Here is an 18,287-nt window from a genome sequence, read left to right as displayed (position 1 = left end):
AATCCAGGGTTTAAGGCACAGTGGCGCGCCGAAAGCTGTCCCAATTCAAAGGCTGCTCGAAATGCGGCCCTCAAATGCGTCCTTCATTTCCCTGAATTTTAAGGATGTGGCGGCGTAGACTTCGCGGTCCCATATATCCCACAATTCATAGCGCGGCAGTCGGTGTGGATAATTTTGCCGCAGACGGCAGAAGCGGAGCAGCCGAAGAGTAAACTTTCAAAAGTAAGTAGTGAATATTATGTCACTTATTTATGTGAAAATGTTTAATAATGAGGAACATTAAAACATTACTGTTGGCCACATGTCGGCAAAGTTATTTGCCATTAGTGATGGTTGTACGTTCAGCTTTTACTTGCTTTTAAAGCTATTAAAATATAATAATACAATAGTCGACCTTAATCTTACAGAGAATGTGGATAATTAAAGTCAGTCATATATCCACAAACACAACAAGCTGAAAGTCAGTGATGCTGCTCGGTTTGCAGTCCTGAATATCACGGCACAAGCAGGATTCACTGCACTGTTAATGTTAGCTATGTTATATTGCTGCCTCTGTTCGGTGGTGTCGAGCCAAACGGACTTTAACGTGTGTTTGAACGAGCTGACGGTTCACTCGTTAAGCTGAAAGAAAGATGCTTTAATCACAGCAGTCACACATGTGTCCACTGCACCATCTGGGAACTCTTCTTGTTTAGCACTCATAATGACACAAACACTAAATCCTCCTTCTCTGGTGCTGTTGTGTAGCAGTGTATACACCTGAGACTGCCACCTGTCTGTCTGTCCTGCACTCTCTCTCTATTTCTTTCTCTCTGATTGTGGAATAAAAGTATGAACATGTGTTTATAAGTCACACTTGTGTTTGAATCCTGCAGCTTATCACACATTTGATTTCCATGTGTGACAACTGCAAGTGTCCAGAGTGAGGACAGACTAAGGGACCCACTGCTGCACATCATCTGTGAGGCTTTGCACCCCTATTGATCCACCAGGACAAACTCAGCAGTGTGTGAGGAAGAGGAGGAGGAAGAGCCAGCAGCAGCTGACAGATGGAGAGAATAGACAGACTGTTCCCTGTTTGTGAAGGACTGCTAGGAAAGTTTAGAATAACTAATTGTCTGTCCTGAATCAGTCTTATTAGGTAATGTTCAAATAATTTTATCATTCCAGTGTTTTCAGTGTGGGAGAAAGTACTCAGGGCCTTCAAGTTACACACTATGAAAGGCAGCAACAAGTTTAATGTTCAGAAACCTAAAGTATGTATCAGCAGCAGAATGGAGCTAAAAATAAATGTTTGTTTCAGTTCTATGAAGCTTTGAGTATTTTGGATTAGTAGCACTGCTGTGTGTGTTGCATCATATTGCTGTAATTGTTTATATGCTTTATATATTCTGAGCTAAGTTGATCTATAGTGTTACATCATATTCTGTAAGGATGTTATGTGTTTGTAGACTTTCTGCCCAGTTTGACCCATTTAGCAGAAGTCAGCCTGTTTAAGGCTCTGATATCTATTCTGTATGACTTAAAGCAGTTATGACATGGTCTGATTTTCTCACCCAATAAAGGAATATTTCATACATCAGTCTACTCTTCATTCTATCAGACACAGTTACCACAGCTCGCACATTTTCCTTTTACACATGTATGTAAGCATTGAGCCAAATTTAGTAATGCCAGCATACTGAAGGAACGACATTTGTCTCTTATATATATAATACATCTATAGATACACTGTCAAAGATACTTGAGTGTCTTTGAGTGAAGATTTAAGGTGACAGGAAATATAAATAACTGCAACTTAAATCTTTACTGAAGCTCAGTATTTGACACAGAGTTCAAACTCACTGCTGTAATAACTAATAATGATTTAATATAATAACTATAATATTGGCCATCTCATATTTACACTGACTTTAGTCTCATGAACGACATCAGCTAATTGTTATGTACTAGCTAATCTTAAATGACTGTTCAGTACAGAAATGAAGCCCAACAATCATGATTTACAGTCTTGTGGTCTCAGTCTCAGATACTTATTAAATCACACAAAGCTCACGTAGAAACAAACAAACGAACAAAATGTGTTCTCGTTCATTTCTGTCAACCACACGTTTCCAGCTATCATGGTTGCTAGGCAACCTGGGCAGCGCGACGGAGGCTAGACCGTCCCATTTCACAAGCCTCGCACTTCCGGCCTCAGCGGTCTTTGAGTACGCGGCCCTTGAGGACCGTTGAGGCTGCAGACCCTGAATTGGGATACAGCCAATGATCCTGAGGAGACTACTACAACCTGTGAACAGGTAGCCATGGAAACCACACCTGCTGTAAACAGCTTTGTTTCCTGTCAGCTGATGAACAGAGATGGTCAGCGTGCTGCAGTAAGTGGGCGGTACAAGTCCTGAGACACCTGTGCAGGTGTTTCCTCCCTGTGACTATCTCAGACCATTGTTTATGTCAACCCCCCCGCCGTGGTTCTCTTTATGTTCATGTTAAATAAATGAGACTCAGTGCCCCCCCCCTGCACCTGTGGTTACTCAGAAGCATCAATTTTACCGTGCACGGTTACCTGCAACAGCAGGTTTGATTCTCCTCCCCTCACTCACGCCCCCTCTGTCAGCCGTCTGAGCTTCTGTCTGCGTTCACTGAAAACACTTTTGTCTGTGCGGTTTGTGTTCAGGGCACACCTGTGTGAAGAGCTCACATGTGAACAGCTCTTCTTCCGATTGGATGGTACCTGTGTGGGAGCGGTTGCCCACAGCTCACACACAGGACTGTGTCAGCATGGCTTCAGAGAAGGTTTAAAGATGGCGGTCAGACCTGCTGTGCAGACTTGACATCCATAAACACGCCCTCACGCACACACCACCCTTAGCGTTCACACACACACACTCTGTAAATGAAACTCATGGATGTGGGTCACACACCTGCAGTCACACTGCAGAGCACTCAATTCTCCCACAGGACACGAAGGCAGTGTGGACCTGCCTGACCTCCCCTGTAAAACAGAGCAGCTCTAATGTGCGTCTGTTTGGTGACTGTGTGCGTCCGAGCTCAGCCTTCATCCAGCAGATCCACAGAGACCCCATCAGGACCTCATGCTTCCAAACACGTCACCCGTGTTTATAAAAAGCTCCATGTTCACCTAAACTTGACCCTGAAGAGGTCACCAGGGTGCAGCGGACGTCAGCGGCAGGTAGAGTCACTGTGGAACCCACAGAGAGCCAATGAGCACGTGCAGACGGCTGCTCTGAAACAGACCTGAGATCAACGAGTGAGCTGTAACACAGAGCCAGGAGAGCTCACACACACACACAGCTAGATGACTCACACACACACAGGGATTATACATGTGTCTGTCTGTGTGTGAGTCTGTGTGTGTGTGAGATCAGCTGTGAAGCCTGCAGCAGATTAAAGGAGCAGCCACGAACAACTACCCGCTGACGCCTTATTGGTCGGATCAGTTCATCAAAGCAAAACAGCTTTGTTGCTGAGGCGGATCTGGACCTGCTAGTGAGTGAGTGTGTGTGTGTGTGTGTGTGTGTGTGTGTGTGTGTGTGTGTGTGTGTGTGTGTGTGTGTGTGTGTGTGTGTGTGTGTGTGTGTGTGCAGATAAACATGTCGTGCTGCTGACTGTTCGTCTGGAAGCCGCTGAATCAGCAGCCAGTTACAGTCTTCCTCTCACACACACGCGCACACACACACACACACAGAGTCGACTGCGCCTCCTTCACAGATAGAGGAGGACATAAAGACAGTTAAACCTCAGTGAAGCTGCTGCAGTTCTCAGTGTGGCCTGATGGTGGCAGCGCTTGATGCGGCAGAGAGCGTTTATTTAGTTTATCGTCATGGAAACATGTAGGAGGTTCACGGGAGATGCTGATGGACATTTTTTAGCCTTCGTGTACTCGTTAGCTGTGTAGCTGTTAGCCGTGGCAGCGTGGCCACGCCCACACACAGCACCAAGCAACTGGGTTTAATCAGTAGACGTACGTGGGCGAGCAGTAACGCAGTACATTCTGCAGTAATGCAGTAATTTCTGCAGTAACACAGTACAAGCTGCAGTAATGCAGTACAAGCTGCAGTAACGCAGTACAAGCTGCAGTAACGCAGTAATTTCTGCAGTAACGCAGTACATTCTGCAGTAACACAGTATATTCTGCAGTAACACAGTACATTCTGCAGTAACACAGTACATTCTGCAGTAACACAGTACAAGCTGCAGTAACGCAGTATATTCTGCAATAACGCAGTACATTCTGCAGTAAAGCAGTACATTCTGCAGTAACACAGTATATTCTGCAGTAACGCAGTACATTCTGCAGTAACACAGTACAAGCTGCAGTAACACAGTACAAGCTGGAGTAACACAGTACAAGCTGCAGTAACACAGTACAAGCTGGAGTAACACAGTACAAGCTGCAGTAACGCAGTACAAGCTGCAGTAACACAGTACTGTGGATGCAGAGAATCAAACTGCGTGTTCTTCTTCTGTAGTGCCGCCGGCCTTCATGCACTCCCTCACATTAACCCATATTCACGCCGCCGCTGCACTGACCCACTTCCTGTCACTGTGTTTAAACGGCGCTTCGTCAGCCGTGACCTGAAAGCGCAGCTCCACACAAATGGACCAATCAGCAGCCCCTCCTCCCGTGCCTGCGGCTGATTGCACAGCATAAAATCCTGGAAACTGGACGCCTTCCCAGACCCCCGGTGACATTCCCATCATTCCTCTGGACTCCGACTCACAGAGCACCGTGACCTCTGACCTGTGATTGTTCTCATAAAGGAAGTTTTTCTGGGTTCTTTTGTGACTAAAATGCGTCTCTGTTTTGTTTCACACGGCGTCGCCGCTGCTCAGCTCCACCCACTTGTACAGGCTCATCGCCGTCTGCCGAGGTCTTCTGATCGTGGTTTCAGACATACGTCTAAATCCTAAAATGAGTTAGTGTGCATGTCATCGGCTAAGTCACAGATTGAGATGAGACTTCCCACTATCCAATCACATGCTGAGACTGTTGTTTCTGGGATAGGCTCCACCCCCCTGAGAAGGATCTGGATGAACACGTTAACCTTACTGCAGTTTACTGAGTGCAGATAAACATGTGAGCTCGTTTCAGTGTGAACGCTGTGTCTGCTTCTAAGATCTGCCATCTATAACAACAAGCAATAATGATGACTCTATTTTACTTGTTAAGCACCTTGGCATACCCTTGGTTTTTAAGTGTGCTTTATAAATAAAGTTTATTATTATTATTATTATTAAAAGTGTTTTCAGAGCTCTCCCCTCACACTGACCGCCTCCTTTAGTCTGTTCGTGTCTCAGCAGCTGTTAAACGTGTGTTAATGACCTCACTGCGCTAGTGGATCGTTTCACCTGAGGATCATCTGGATCATCTCAAACTGACTGTTTCTTCTGTGTGTCTGCTCACGCCGTGGTAACGACTCAGAGCCTAGCTGATGCTGCAGCATCAGGCCTCTTCCTGTTATCACACACTTCCTGTGCAGTGGATCGTCCTCGGGGCGCAGGTTAAGCATGCCCACCCCAAGAATTTGGCTATCGGGCAAATGTTGGAGTCGAGGATGCTATCCTCCACCTGTTTCACCTCGATAAGAAAGCAGCACAGTCAGGATCCTCCTCCTGGACCCTGCCCGGTGACCCGGACTGGCAGCTGCCTCACAGAGACCAGGACATCCAGTCTGGGCGGCAGCTCCAGTCTGGGTGGCAGCACTGCTGCACCACAGGGCAGTACATCCAAACAGGAGTCCGGGCTGGAGAAGCTGGACTCATGCTGCTGAACATCATGGACGATGTCAGATATTTACGTTCTAGAATCGATGCTCTTATTGAAATATCAGCATTTTAGTAATTTGGGGTGAATTTGAATTTAATCGTTAAGAGGAACACAGCATAAAGTAACTTATTTATTGTGAAAAATACTTCTTCCACCTGTCACAATGATATGCAACATAAGGCTGCATAGATGCGCCACGGCTCACCTGAGCTGACTGACATTTGATAATATGTGATCGTAAGCAGCCGAGGTGGTTTGTGGCACATGTGGCAGGAAAAGTAAATCATGACACAGAACATGAAGAGTTTATGACAGGTGCTGCTGGGTGGAGTCCTGTGGAGCTGCAGGCAGGTACTAAATGTGGAGTTGTTGGTGGCGTGCAGCACTGTTGATGAATTTTGGAAAATGACTCCGGTCTAGGCTTCAGTGTTTGCATGACGGGAATTCCTGCATCCTTAATCTTCGTGAATAAATATGTTTATGAAATAAAATCGTGCTACAAAAATGAGCTGAAGGAGTTTAGTCCCTGAGACTCAGCCACTGTAGGCTTCCTGAGTAAGACAGATAGATAATAACATCCATCTTCTTCCGTTTATCCGGGGCCAGGAGGCGGAGGCAGCACCATCCGTCACTCATAAACGTGACTCCTGCACCTGGAGCAGGAACAACGGAAACGAAGTGCATCTGCTTTTCTCAGCTGTCGTGTTATTTTCAGTCACATTTGTTTTTGATGGCTGACTGAATATTTTCAAATGTAGATTTTTACATCATGTTTGATAAACGTTCATAAATACGCAATAAGAATAAGCAGTGTGATGCTTGTATTTATTATGAAGGAGTCATTTGAAACACACCAGTAACACCAGCTGGAGGAACAGCCTAACAGCCTGATCAGGCTGGCTCCTCCTCCTCCTCAGGAGCCTCTTCCTTTGTACCTCGAGACAGCCAACTGTACAACTCGGAGAGACGTGGAGGAGTGGCAGGAGGGGTGGAGGATGGACGACATCAACCCGGTAAAAAAAACACACGTGAACAGTTTTCCTGAGGGGACCTCTCCGAGGGCTTAAAGCGCTATTCTATTCTTTTCTATTGTATATGACCTCATCTTCGTCAGGTCAGCCATCGCCATGACTACCATCATCATATCATTTCATCATCATCAGCTGTGACAGAAAAAAACCCAAATTTGGCATAACTAAAGTCACCGTTTTCCCATTAGCCCTCAGTGCTCTCTCACCCTGCTGGATACGCCACCAGTCCACTCCGGGGGTCACAGGCCAGCGCTCGGTTCCCCGGTGCTGTGATTCCCAGAACCTTCTCCAAGGTCACCTGAAGGGCAAAGGCCAGAACGTGACAGGTTAACTCCTGCGAATGTGTTCGTGTTGATCTTTCTTTCACAGGAGTGACAGCGCCGCGAGCGGCAGGCCCCACCTGCTGATTTAAACACTACAGCTCACATGATGCTTTGGGACACACACAAAGCTGTTTCTGTTCACAACAAAAGCAGCACTGCTCTGCAGAGAGCCTTCAGTGATCGGATTATTGATCAGATCACTGATCACTGACAGACTGAAATTAGGCAGGTCAGAGGTCAGAGAGGAGCGCCAGCGTCAACGCACAGAGACCGAGTCTCTCTCTCTCTCTCTCTCACACACACACACACACTTACTTCTGCCTCCATGCTGCCAGAAAATGTCCTGCTGCTCAGTCTGACTGCTGAGCGGCCAGATGCTAAACTAACAGCACAGAGAGAGAGAGAGAGAGTGTGTGTGTGTGTCCTCCTCACATGACTCCCCTCCCCCTGCACCAAACTCTATTCATGATTTCACAGTTTTTGGCCCTCTCAGCTCAGCACGAACGCTTTCCTCCAAACCGTCCAATCAGATTAAAAGAAACCACGAGGATGAATCATCAGGCGAGTCTGCAGGACGCCGCTCGCCGGGCAAGTAGCAAGTGATTTTCTTTGCCTCTGAATGGCGATTCAGGAGAAACTACTCAGGAACAGTGAGACGCTGCGTCAGTCGTCAGAGACGTGACGAGCTTGCCGACAGGAAAGGCTCGCATCCGAGTGGCTCAAAGGTGCCACGGTCTTTCGGTTTGAGCTCATATTGTTTTAATGTGTAATTTCAGTTTATCTACAACTGCTTCTCACTCCTGCCTGTGCTCAGAAACTTTTAGTCTTCCATTAAACGCCATGGATGTGCGTGTATCCATCCAGTAAACTTTACTGCTGACACTAATAAGCCTCTGAAAGGGCCGCTGAGCTCAGCCTGGACACCACTGCATTAACACGACATGATTCTAATGTGAAGCCCAAACTGGGCTGCAATGTCCCCATAACAAAGATCGTCTCCAAGGAGCACAAACAGCCTCACTGCTGAGTCTCTGCTCTCCATTTCAATGGGGACAAACGGCAAAGTCCCCACAATGCAGTTGTGTGAACAAGTATGCGTTCCCACAACATGACCAGAACAGGTGGGGCGTGTCCCAGTAAATCAGCAGGCACACAAAGGATTGTGGGAAGTGAAGCTGCTAACAGATGAAGGGGCCCACAGGTGATAGACCAGCTGGACGGGACAGACAGGTTCTCACAATGTGAGCGTCCGCACAAGTCTACAGCACAAATCTTGTGATTCAGGATGGTTTGGTGCACAAAAATGCTTTCAGACAGCAAGGACCATATTTACAAAGGAGGAGGAGGAGGAGGCACTTTGAACCAAAGACTGCTCCATACAGTGAGAACAACGTGAGGACATCTGCAGAAACAGAGAGCCTGTTTAGCACAGTGTTTGGCATCTGAGAACAAAATGAGGACCAGTCAAAGGTCTTTATGAGGACCATCAGAGGAAAGGTCATCAGGGAGGGTCCTTATTTTCCACACAGACCAGTTCAGGTGTGTGTTTTGCACCGATAACAGCAATGATGAGAAAATAAAAATGTTGAATTTTAAACAATCAATTTTAAAAAATTCAATAAAAACAGACGACAGCTAATGTCAGTTAGAATAAGCTCTATTTATCAGTTAGAAACAATTAAACAATAAAACCACCAGACTCCAGCAGAAACACAATAGGTTCCGTGTGTGTGTCAGTCGCGCGCACCTTGTCGCTGAGCTCGCGCCTGTGCCGCGCGCCGGTGCCGCTCCGCCGCAGTTTGATGGACGGGGAGCGCAGCAGGCTCCTGATGCGGCTGCGGATCGTTCCGTCCGCGGCCATCGCGCCGTTAGCCGCCGGCTAGCTGCGGCTCTCAGCGGCTGCTCTGCGCCGCCATGCCTTCAGAGCCGGGCCGGACCGGGTGTTCCGTGAGCACGGTCCTGGTTCGGTTCTGCGCTGTTCCGGGCCGCCGTTCCGCATCGTAGTCCTCCCCCGCAGCGAGGAAACGGGACGACCGGGACCGGACTGATCAGAGCGGCGATCCGTTAGTGTCAATGCCGCACGCGACACCCGCACTTCCGGTCACACCTTTCAAAATAAACACGTTCTCTCAAATAATTTAGACGCTACAGTCCAATCACAGCTGTTATCATTAGCTCATTTAGCATGGACATTACTTCGGATTTAACACAGCAATGCCTCAAAAGCAAGATTTACTGATCACTTACTTTTATTGACATGAAACAAGATTTTTCTTTCGAAAGTTGTTTTTTTCTTAAGATGCGATGCTTTTACTTTGACAGTCATCGTCCGGTGTCGCGTGTCAGAAGTCGGATGACGCGTCTTCACTGTTAGCGCAGAGCATAAGCGCCTCTCAGCGGCACCGGACACTAACCGCAGCTTCTTTTTTTCCTATATTAGCCGTAACTTACCTGTAATGACGCCATAAAAATCGATGGTGAGCCAAAATAAATCAAACACTTTAAATCAGAAACTCAAACAACTCATCTGGATAGAAACTTTTTTTTTACTGATTATTTATTTTTCCTCGTTTGCTGGATGATGTGTTCAGGTACTCTGAATCAGAAAACTCAGCTTTAACTTGAAAGTTTCAGGTGAGAAACTCATCAAACACACCGGGAAACCTTTTGTTGAATAAAAGTAGGATGCAGACTCAAATATTTAACTTTTATTGGTACCTGTTTTCCTTCCAGCTGAGGTAAACATGTAGAAAAAGTCATTAAGAAAAAGAAAAGGTGAGTCCAGGTGAGTCCCCTGTGATGACTGCGTTTTTCCTGCAAAACATGAAGAAACTGAAACATTCCACCATGGTGAGACACTGACCGCTTTCACAAAGTTCCTTTAAATAAAAAAATAAAAGCAGGAAACAATAGCTGGACCTTCAGAATAAAGTATGAACGTTTGGAGGCGAGTAGCCCGAATGCGCTCTCTTTGTGACGTGGACGCCACTCTCAGACATGAACTTGCAACCTGTGAAGGCGTCTCTCGGCTCACCTGGCGCCGATACAAACAGGAAGACATTTGAACGCAACATCAGAACATTCTGTGGGGACAGGGCTTCTTCCTCAGCACGCCATCAAGTTTCTCTGAATGCAGCCACTGAAAACAGGATGCTACAGTAACTCTTTCAAAGACAGATGTGACAGGTTCAACAGACATTTTTAAAAACTGAAATCCCCACTATCTTGGCTGCGAGGAAGAGGGGCGGGTCTGACCATGAAACCGCTCACTCACTGGATAACATAGTGACTGACGAGTCATTAGCCAATGAGCAATCAACAAAACACCACAGCTGATCCTCCATTTTGAAAGACATGATTGAGATACATGAACTCAGCATGAAGCGTGTACAGAGGTCAGAGGTCAGAGCAGCGTCGTGCTGCAGACTTCTATAGGACAGAACTGCAGTGTTGCCCCCTGGTGGCTGTCAGGTAGAACGCAGGTTTAAGCACTTCCATATTTTTCAGAAGCAGCGTCTGCGTTTTTTCCGGTCAGCGCGTCGGAAAACCAGGACACCGTCGCCCTGTTCCAAACCAATCAATACCTGAATATTGATCCTTAGTAATCCACAAACGATAACTGATTGTTACCATGGAAGCGCCACAATCAGTCTATGCTTTTCTTTTTTTCCTCCCAATGTGCCAACTCCCATCAGGACCCAACCAGGAAGGTGCAGCTGCTGTGACATCATTATTTCTGCGTGTGATGTCAGCTGGGGGCGTTTCCTCTTAATCCCAGAGGAACCAGCCTCGGCATCGGCCTCCAGGCCACGCCCCTGTGCCCTTGCCCCTCTTCTCCCCCTGCCACTGTGCCCTCTCTTTCCCTGTTGCCTGGGCTTGCCACTTTGGCTCCGCCCACCTTCATCTGCAGCAGAGGGGGCGGGGCCAGCACGCCTCCTTTAGGACTGCCTGAAGTGGTCAACATCGTTTCTGTATTGAGGTTAGGCCCAACCCCATCTGTGTCAGAGTCTGAGTCCAGCTGCAGCATCCAGGGGCTGTGGGTGTGTCCTTCCTCGTCAGCTCCATCCACCGCTGCAGCGTCCTGGTTTTTTTCCACCTGCTGATTAAGGAAGACAAACTCATCGAGGAGCGACGGCAGGCTCTTGTTCTCGCCCCTGCTCTCAGGCTTCGCCTCTCTCTCCTCTGTTTGGCTGTCAGAGCCGCAATACGACCAGGATGCAGGTGTGACCTCACCGAGGGGTGGAGTCTGGTCCTGGTGTATGATTCGATCTGAGGACTTAGATGATGCATCGCAGACCTCTAGAGGAGGAGCCGGAAGACCAGGGAGCAGCTGATGGGTTGGAGGCGGAGCCTGCTGTTGTGTGTTGGTCTGAATGAGTTTCAGCACCCCGCTGAGGCTGGAGCCTGGAAGAGTAAACAGATGATCAGCTGATCGGCCAAACAACCAATCATATGCCGTTACAATAACAACGTTTTTGTATTTCTCGGAGGGTTTTTTGGTTTAATTTGTCCATCTGACAGATGCTAATGAGTCCGACCTGGAAGGAGGAGGAGCTTACCAATGCTGTGTGAATGTGGGTGGAGCTGAGAGAGAGAGAGAGAAAAAAGTGTGAGCTAGGCGCAAAGGGCAGCGGTTCACGGTAAGCTGTCCTGCTTCCTGTTATGAGATATTCGGAGCGAAGCTTTGCGGACTGTACGCGGCGTCACGGCAAGCTCAGAGCTGTTGGACAGGTCGCCGCTATCGTCCTCTTAGCGCCGTTGCTGAGTGATTCAAGGTGAATTTTTCACACTCGTGTTTAAAACCTGCGTGACTGAACTTCTCTTCACGCCGTCTTTCACAGATACGAACAGGCGGCGCCTGCACAACCGCTCATTAGACGCACCTGCTGTATAAATGATATCCAAGAATGTTTGTTTGGCCTCGAGGACAAATAAAACCGAGGAGGAGAGTGTTGGTTACCTGTCAGGTTGGTGACGGCGAGAGGCCTGGCCGGTGGGCAGAGCAGTGGGGTGAGATGGATCTGCTGACTGGTCAGAGTGGGAATGTTTAGGGTGACTGAGGCCAAGCCTACACAAAAAACAGAAACATCTGAGTTTCTAAATAAAAGCACAGCCAACCAGAGAGCGTTCAGGCTCCACGTGTCAGTACCTGGAGACGGCGCCGGCTGCAGCACCATTGAACCCGCTCTCACAGCATTCAGGGTCAGGACTGGTTGCCTGGGTAACGGTGCCCCGACCACAGAGAGAAGATCAGCTGGAACGAGACTCTGAAAGGACGACGGGTCACCTGGAGGATTACCTGGGCGAACAGGTGAAGGAAAACAGGAAGTTTAATCTGAAAACTTAAAAAACAAACTAATTAGTTTTAATCTGCAACGATCTGTCGAGTCTTTGCTTCAATGCTTTGTTGTGACGGTGACCTCATCACTCGGGTCACTCACACAGACTCTCCACTGGGGGCTTTCCTCTTGTCTGCTCCTGCACAGCCGCGTGCAGCACCCATAATTTTGTTGTACATGTACAACGACAATAAAGGATATTCTATTCTATTCTATTGAATAGATCAGCCGACAGCAGCCACCCTGTTTACATGGAGTCAGCACCCCCGGGTGAGACTCACCTTTTCTTAATGCAGCCGTTCGCAGGACGAATTTATGGTACCGTATTTACCGCACTATAAGGCGTAGGTAAAAGCCTTGAATCTTCACAAAAATCGACAGTGCACCTTATGTATGAGTTTTGGTTTGTGCTTACTGACCTCGAACCGATTTTATGGCTACACGATGCTCAAAAATCTGTCAAAAATAAATAAATAAAAATGTAGTGCCACTTCTCAGAGCGTTACGGTTACCATTGCCAGGAGCCTTGCAGAGTAATACGTACTGTGCTTTAACTCAACATTACCGTGTTGTGTGTGTACGACGACTTCAAAATGGCACCAGCGAAGAGACACGCTTACGAAGCGGATTTTAAACTCCGAGCAATCAGAGTAGAAAATGGAAATAGAGCAGCTGCGAGACGATTCGGCATTATTGAGTCGATGGTGTGCAAGTGGAGGAAGCAAGAAGATGACCTAGAACAAGAGGAGTTTCTGAGGGAACACGGCGCGATGGCCGCAGTTAGAGGACAAAACTGAACAGTGGGTTATTGGACAGAGAACAAATGGTAAATGGTCTGTATTTGTATAGCGCTTTACTTAGTCCCTAAAGACCACAAAGCACTTTACAGTCACATTCACAGCAGGTAGAAGTGTCTCTACAGTCTCTACACACTCAAGGCAACAGCGGTTTGTCTCAATGCGCCTTATAGTGCGGAAAATACGAACCAAGCTCGATTTTTCTGATGTTTCAGATAAACAGATCTGACCAATCACATCACTGCATTTGGCAGTGTGCTTATAGCTCAAATCGCACACTTGTACTGAATATGCAATGAAATCATAAAATAGCGTTTTACGTCAGACACGCAGCTGAGCGCTGATGTCGTCCCAGCTCAAACTGCCCGCCTGACATCCTGACACGAGTACGAGCGCAGCCGGACAATAAACCGTTCTCCTGACAACGGACGAACCCACAAACTGTTTCTTACTCGTCGCTTCGTGTCAGCAGCTCGTTGTTTTCCAGTCGGTTTGTTGAGGACGAACGCTCAGTGTTTATGTAGGTTACGCTTCAGGGGCCCGTTCTTCGTACGTCGCTTACTACATCCAAGATCAAATGACACATCCAAGACCAAATCATCGCGCTAACCGTGAGCTCGCTAATCCGGTTCTCCGAACACACCTGCTGTTGACGATTAGTACAGCTGGATGAAGTAATGTGAGATCACTGGGTGTCGTAAAAGGGGCTACGCATCGATAGTAGAAACATTGATCGGCAACCCTCTGATTGGTCGGCGAAAATGTCGAAGGAGAGCGCTCGGTATTTTTCGGCAGCAGAGCAAGAACTCTTGAGTGAGGGATTTCAGGAGTTTCAGAGTTTAATTAAAACGCAAGGGAACACTGCAACGGCTGCAAAAGCAAGGAGAGAGGGCTGGCAGAAAGTTGCTGACAAATTAAACTCGTAAGTGATTTAATAATAACAACAATAATAATGGATTGGATTGATATAGCGCTTTTCAAGGCACCCAAAGCGCTTTACAATGGCACTATTCAGTCACTCTCACATTCACACACTGGTGGAGGCAGCTACGGTTGTAGCCACAGCTGCCCTGGGACAGACTGACAGAAGCCAGGCTGCCATATCGCGCCATCGGCCCCTCTGGCCAACACCAGTAGGCGGTAGGGTAGATTTATTATATTACACTATATTATCCAATATTATATTACATTATATTATATTATGTTATATTATATCCCCTTACACATTAGAGCCACAACAGGACCCACTAGAATATGGGAACAAGTAAAAGTGAAATATAAGAATATTCTACAGAATGGTAATATTTATCACTTATATTGCTTTTCGTCTCTTGGAAAGAGACCCTGGAATAATCTGTTTGTTTATAACAGCAACCAAGAAAAGGGCAGAGCAAAAAAAAGACAGGTGGTGGTCCTGCACCCCCTCGTCAACAAGTTGGTTAAGTAAATAATACCCTCACGGGAAAATCGATATCTCTCAATGAGCACACTGTCGCGCTGAGCTAAAGGATCCTGTCTGTCCCGCAATATACGCTGAATTCTGAGGACTCTCCTTATCAATCTTGCACCTTCCGCAATGGGTGGCTCGCGTAAACGGACAGGACATGGCTGCGACAGACTTCCCAAATCCACCTTCGCTTTTATAGCCGTGGTCTCTCAGCTTGATTACACGAAGTAATTTGCAATTGCTACTCTAAAATATGAATTACATCTGTAATAATCACATACATGTAATAGAATGTTAATAGTACATTTCCCTTTTTTAGGAAATGACCTGTATGTATCTGTGTGAAATCAATAAAAGGATCAAGTACTGCATTATCTTTAGTTACATTGATGTTATTTATTTATGGTGAAACAGTGGTGGAATATCGCTGTTGCTTTCGTATAAATGAAGCGGACATACCTGAGTGGCCGCGATCTAATCCTGTTTACATAAAGTAAACCTGCTCCCGAGCAGGTTTACGCTTATGGCTCTGTTGCTATGGCAGCAAGTCCCGGATGAGCTTCGGGGAACCGAACGATCCAGGATCACGCGAAATCGTCAACAATCAAATCCAGCTAACTTACTTAGCGCGGTACGAAGAACGGGCCCCAGATCCGTAAAATCTCACGTTGTTTTTTAACGCACCACGTTCGGCGTTTAAACGTGAAACAAGATAAAAACACTGTTTACTAAATTACGTTACTATTTAAAAATATAAAAATAGAAGCTTTTTCCACAAACCAATCACAATGACAGGAGCAACATCAGGTCGGACACAGAAGCCTGCCTCCTGTTACCTGACCTTTGACTGTATCTTACATTATTCATTTTTCACATAAAAAAACATTTCCTTTAAAAACTTAAACCTGAATATTTCACAAACACAATCACAGACATTTGCATTACTCAGTGGAATAATCCATCATTTCATTAGGAGCTCACAGGTCTTGGTCTCACCTTCTGCGGCCTTTGTGATCACAGATGGAGGCGGAGCCTGAGTCTTACTGCGAGACAGGATGTTCGGAATAGTCCTTGAACGCTTCGTGTCCACAGGTGCATTGTGGGCCGATGACACTTGGACAGGTGTAGGAGTGGGTGGGGCAGAAACAGAAGTAGGAGGGGCATCTGTGGACTTCTGTTGGGCTGCTGTTGTCGCGATAATGTTGTCGACCTTGTCACCTGCTCCACACCCATCGCTGCCCGCAGGTGGAGGAGCAGAAGTCCCACCCCCTGCTGTGACCTGATTGGGTGCTTGCCGCCTCTCCTGCTCGGACGAAAACTGCTGCAGCTTCCTCAGGATCCTCCGCTCGCTCTTACCTGCAGCCAAACACACCAACGGGTTAGAGCTCCGCCTCCAGATGAGCAGGCAGGTCTTCGAGGCCTTGGGGTTCATAGAGCTCTTTGAGTTTTCAGCTTCACACGATGAACCTACGCCTCACCTGTTCTGCTGCAGATGTCCCTGACGTGTCCGTCCCTCTGCTGCGTCAGACTCGTCCTCAGACTCTTCAGGTCCTCCATCTCCGACTGCAGCGCCTCGATCTCGTGTCGAGCCTCGAACACAGAAAAGCACAGAAAACGTCAGGCTCGTCTTCATCAGCGGAGCGTCGACAGCCCCTCCCCCTCTGCGTTTAAATCGCAGTGATCAGCGAGAAATTGAAGGAAACCCGGGAGGTTCCTGATCAGAGGAGGAGGAGCTAAGAGCACCTCTGATGATTTACAGGTGTTTCCTGGTTACCTGCTCCAGCAGTAGCTCCTGAGGAGAGTCTGAGCTGCTCGTGGCCGATCTGAGAGCCGCAAGGAGGGCAGAGCCGGCGCGAGGAGCTGTCACCTCCTTCAGCCTGAAAACATGAAGAGACACTTTAAACACGGGCCCACTAACCTACAGTTCCTTTGACCTCCACCAGGTGAGCAGTTACAACTTCCACCACCGTGGGGCAGCGTCCTCACAGTGGTTGTTGTTTCATATTTGGTTTTATCCCCGCCCCCTTTTTCTCTACTGTAGTTCTTTTTGGAATCAGGTGACCCCCGGAGAGCCGAGGGAAGGTTCTTACTCTGAGCTCCTCCTCTTCCTCGCCAGCCAACTGTTCACTCCCACCGTCTTCGTGGCAACGCCCCAACCTTCATCATCTTCTTGCTCCACCTGGCACAAACACAGACGCCTTGGGTGAGGCATGGCTGGACGGGCTTCAAGTTCAACCGATCAATAATCAAAGCTCTTTGTAAGCACAGTCTGACAGTTAATCCCACCTGACGCTTGTTTTTGAAATCTTCATTCGTTTCCTCATCTTCATTTTAAATCTCATCAAACTCTTTAAACTTCATTCTGAACTTTTCTTTACCTGATCAGGGTCACATTTAATCCCAGGGTTTTTAATCCTAGTCTCACTTCCTGCTACTTCTTGCTTTTTCATATAAATTAAGTTCGCTTCTCTCACTCTCCTCATCTCAGTTTTCCCATAAATTATTCCCTGTAAAGCTGTGCTTTTATTTTGAAAAAATAAACACTTAGGGAGCTTCCTGTGGTCAGAGTGAGTTAAAGATGAATTTCCATGATGGTTTCTTACATCGCTGTCCGTGACAACCACTCGTTCTTCATCTGATGAGATAACTGTCGGCTCATCCAAAAGTTCTGGCGCCGCCGCCATCACTGCTGCTGTTGGTTTGATCGGATCTAAATAAGAAGCAGACACACGAGTCAGAGACGCGTCTTCAAACAGGAAGTCATCGCATGCCTGTCTCGCAGTTTCTCAGTAGAGTTTAAAAAACACGCGCTGGAGGCGACATCCGCCTGCTCGCTGTCAGAAACGCTCCGGGACGATCAGAGAACTGAACGACTACTCGCCAGAGTATAGAGCAGCTTTACGGTTCACCAAGCCACAGATTCATCACCGCCATCATCACCGTCGGCATCATCACAGCATCGTTGCGTCAGCTTCCTGACTGTGTCAGAGGCGTCCTGTAGCGCCGCCCTGAGGACCCGTCTGACACCTGAATAAATAAACACTTTGATAAACATGATGCTAAATCTGTCACGTGGTCGTGTTAACCGCAGTTTTATTGATCGTGTGGATTTTACAGGTGAGAGAGCGCACACTGTCAGCATCACATCCTTCGTCAGTCATTAGGCAACGCCCCCAGCAACTTCCAAGTCCAGCGGCTGTCAGCTGACCTCTGGCGCACATTGCTGATGGGGCGTACTAAACTATTCATTCATTATCGGGACGCAGCGGTTGATTAATCTTCACATGATTGGCTGTAGAGCATGTCCTGGTCACGCCCCCTAAGCTGTATAGTTCCTGCGTGAACATGACATCGCTCTGTCTCGTCTCCTGCTCGGTGCTGACGTTCCCAATAACCAGGCCACTGTCAGGGTCACATGACCCACCTGAGTCTTTCTGCCTCTCACCTGCTGACGGCGCGATGCTCCACAGGTACTCATCCCGCCTCCTCCTCAGCCTCCTCTTCTTCCTCTTCAGCTGTGACTCCTTCCTCCTCAGCTCCTGGATCACCTCCACCGCCT

General features: G+C 47.5%; 2 protein-coding genes across 8 annotated transcripts in view; both read right to left on the bottom strand.

Moving 5' to 3' along the window:
* The window catches only part of mapkbp1 (mitogen-activated protein kinase binding protein 1), a 31,717-nt gene extending 22,468 nt beyond the window's left edge, over window positions 1–9,249 (bottom strand). For 3 of the 5 annotated variants that reach the window (XM_086275751.1, XM_086275752.1, XM_086275754.1), the window contains exons 1-2: window positions 8,893–9,249; window positions 7,029–7,120 (exon numbers count right to left, since the gene is read on the bottom strand). In XM_086275751.1, the coding sequence (XP_086131877.1) occupies window positions 7,029–7,120; window positions 8,893–9,006 (206 nt within the window). In that variant the 5' untranslated portion in view covers window positions 9,007–9,249. Of the gene's footprint in view, window positions 1–6,645; window positions 7,000–7,028; window positions 7,121–8,892 lie in introns of those variants that run through there. The other 2 variants (XM_086275753.1, XM_086275755.1) reach the window with 2 other exon arrangements.
* Window positions 9,250–9,837: 588 nt separating this feature from the next.
* Window positions 9,838–18,287, bottom strand: part of mgaa (MAX dimerization protein MGA a) — a 30,092-nt gene continuing 21,642 nt past the window's right edge. For all 3 annotated transcript variants that reach the window (XM_086275748.1, XM_086275750.1, XM_086275749.1), the window contains exons 18-26: window positions 18,174–18,285; window positions 17,332–17,438; window positions 16,819–16,907; window positions 16,503–16,605; window positions 16,207–16,318; window positions 15,725–16,084; window positions 12,295–12,444; window positions 12,106–12,213; window positions 9,838–11,549 (exon numbers count right to left, since the gene is read on the bottom strand). In XM_086275748.1, the coding sequence (XP_086131874.1) occupies window positions 10,894–11,549; window positions 12,106–12,213; window positions 12,295–12,444; window positions 15,725–16,084; window positions 16,207–16,318; window positions 16,503–16,605; window positions 16,819–16,907; window positions 17,332–17,438; window positions 18,174–18,285 (1,797 nt within the window). In that variant the 3' untranslated portion in view covers window positions 9,838–10,893. The remainder of the gene's footprint in view (window positions 11,550–12,105; window positions 12,214–12,294; window positions 12,445–15,724; window positions 16,085–16,206; window positions 16,319–16,502; window positions 16,606–16,818; window positions 16,908–17,331; window positions 17,439–18,173; window positions 18,286–18,287) is intronic.

This window comes from Aulonocara sp. 'chitande type north' Nkhata Bay, linkage group LG19 (assembly GCF_057382095.1).
Source record: "Aulonocara sp. 'chitande type north' Nkhata Bay isolate Kocher_YH1m ecotype deep benthic linkage group LG19, A_spYH_male_GT1.1, whole genome shotgun sequence".
NCBI classification, from domain to species: Eukaryota; Metazoa; Chordata; class Actinopteri; order Cichliformes; family Cichlidae; genus Aulonocara; species Aulonocara sp. 'chitande type north' Nkhata Bay.
Note: the sequence above shows the minus strand (reverse complement) of the source record. Positions and strands in the feature narration are given on the sequence as shown.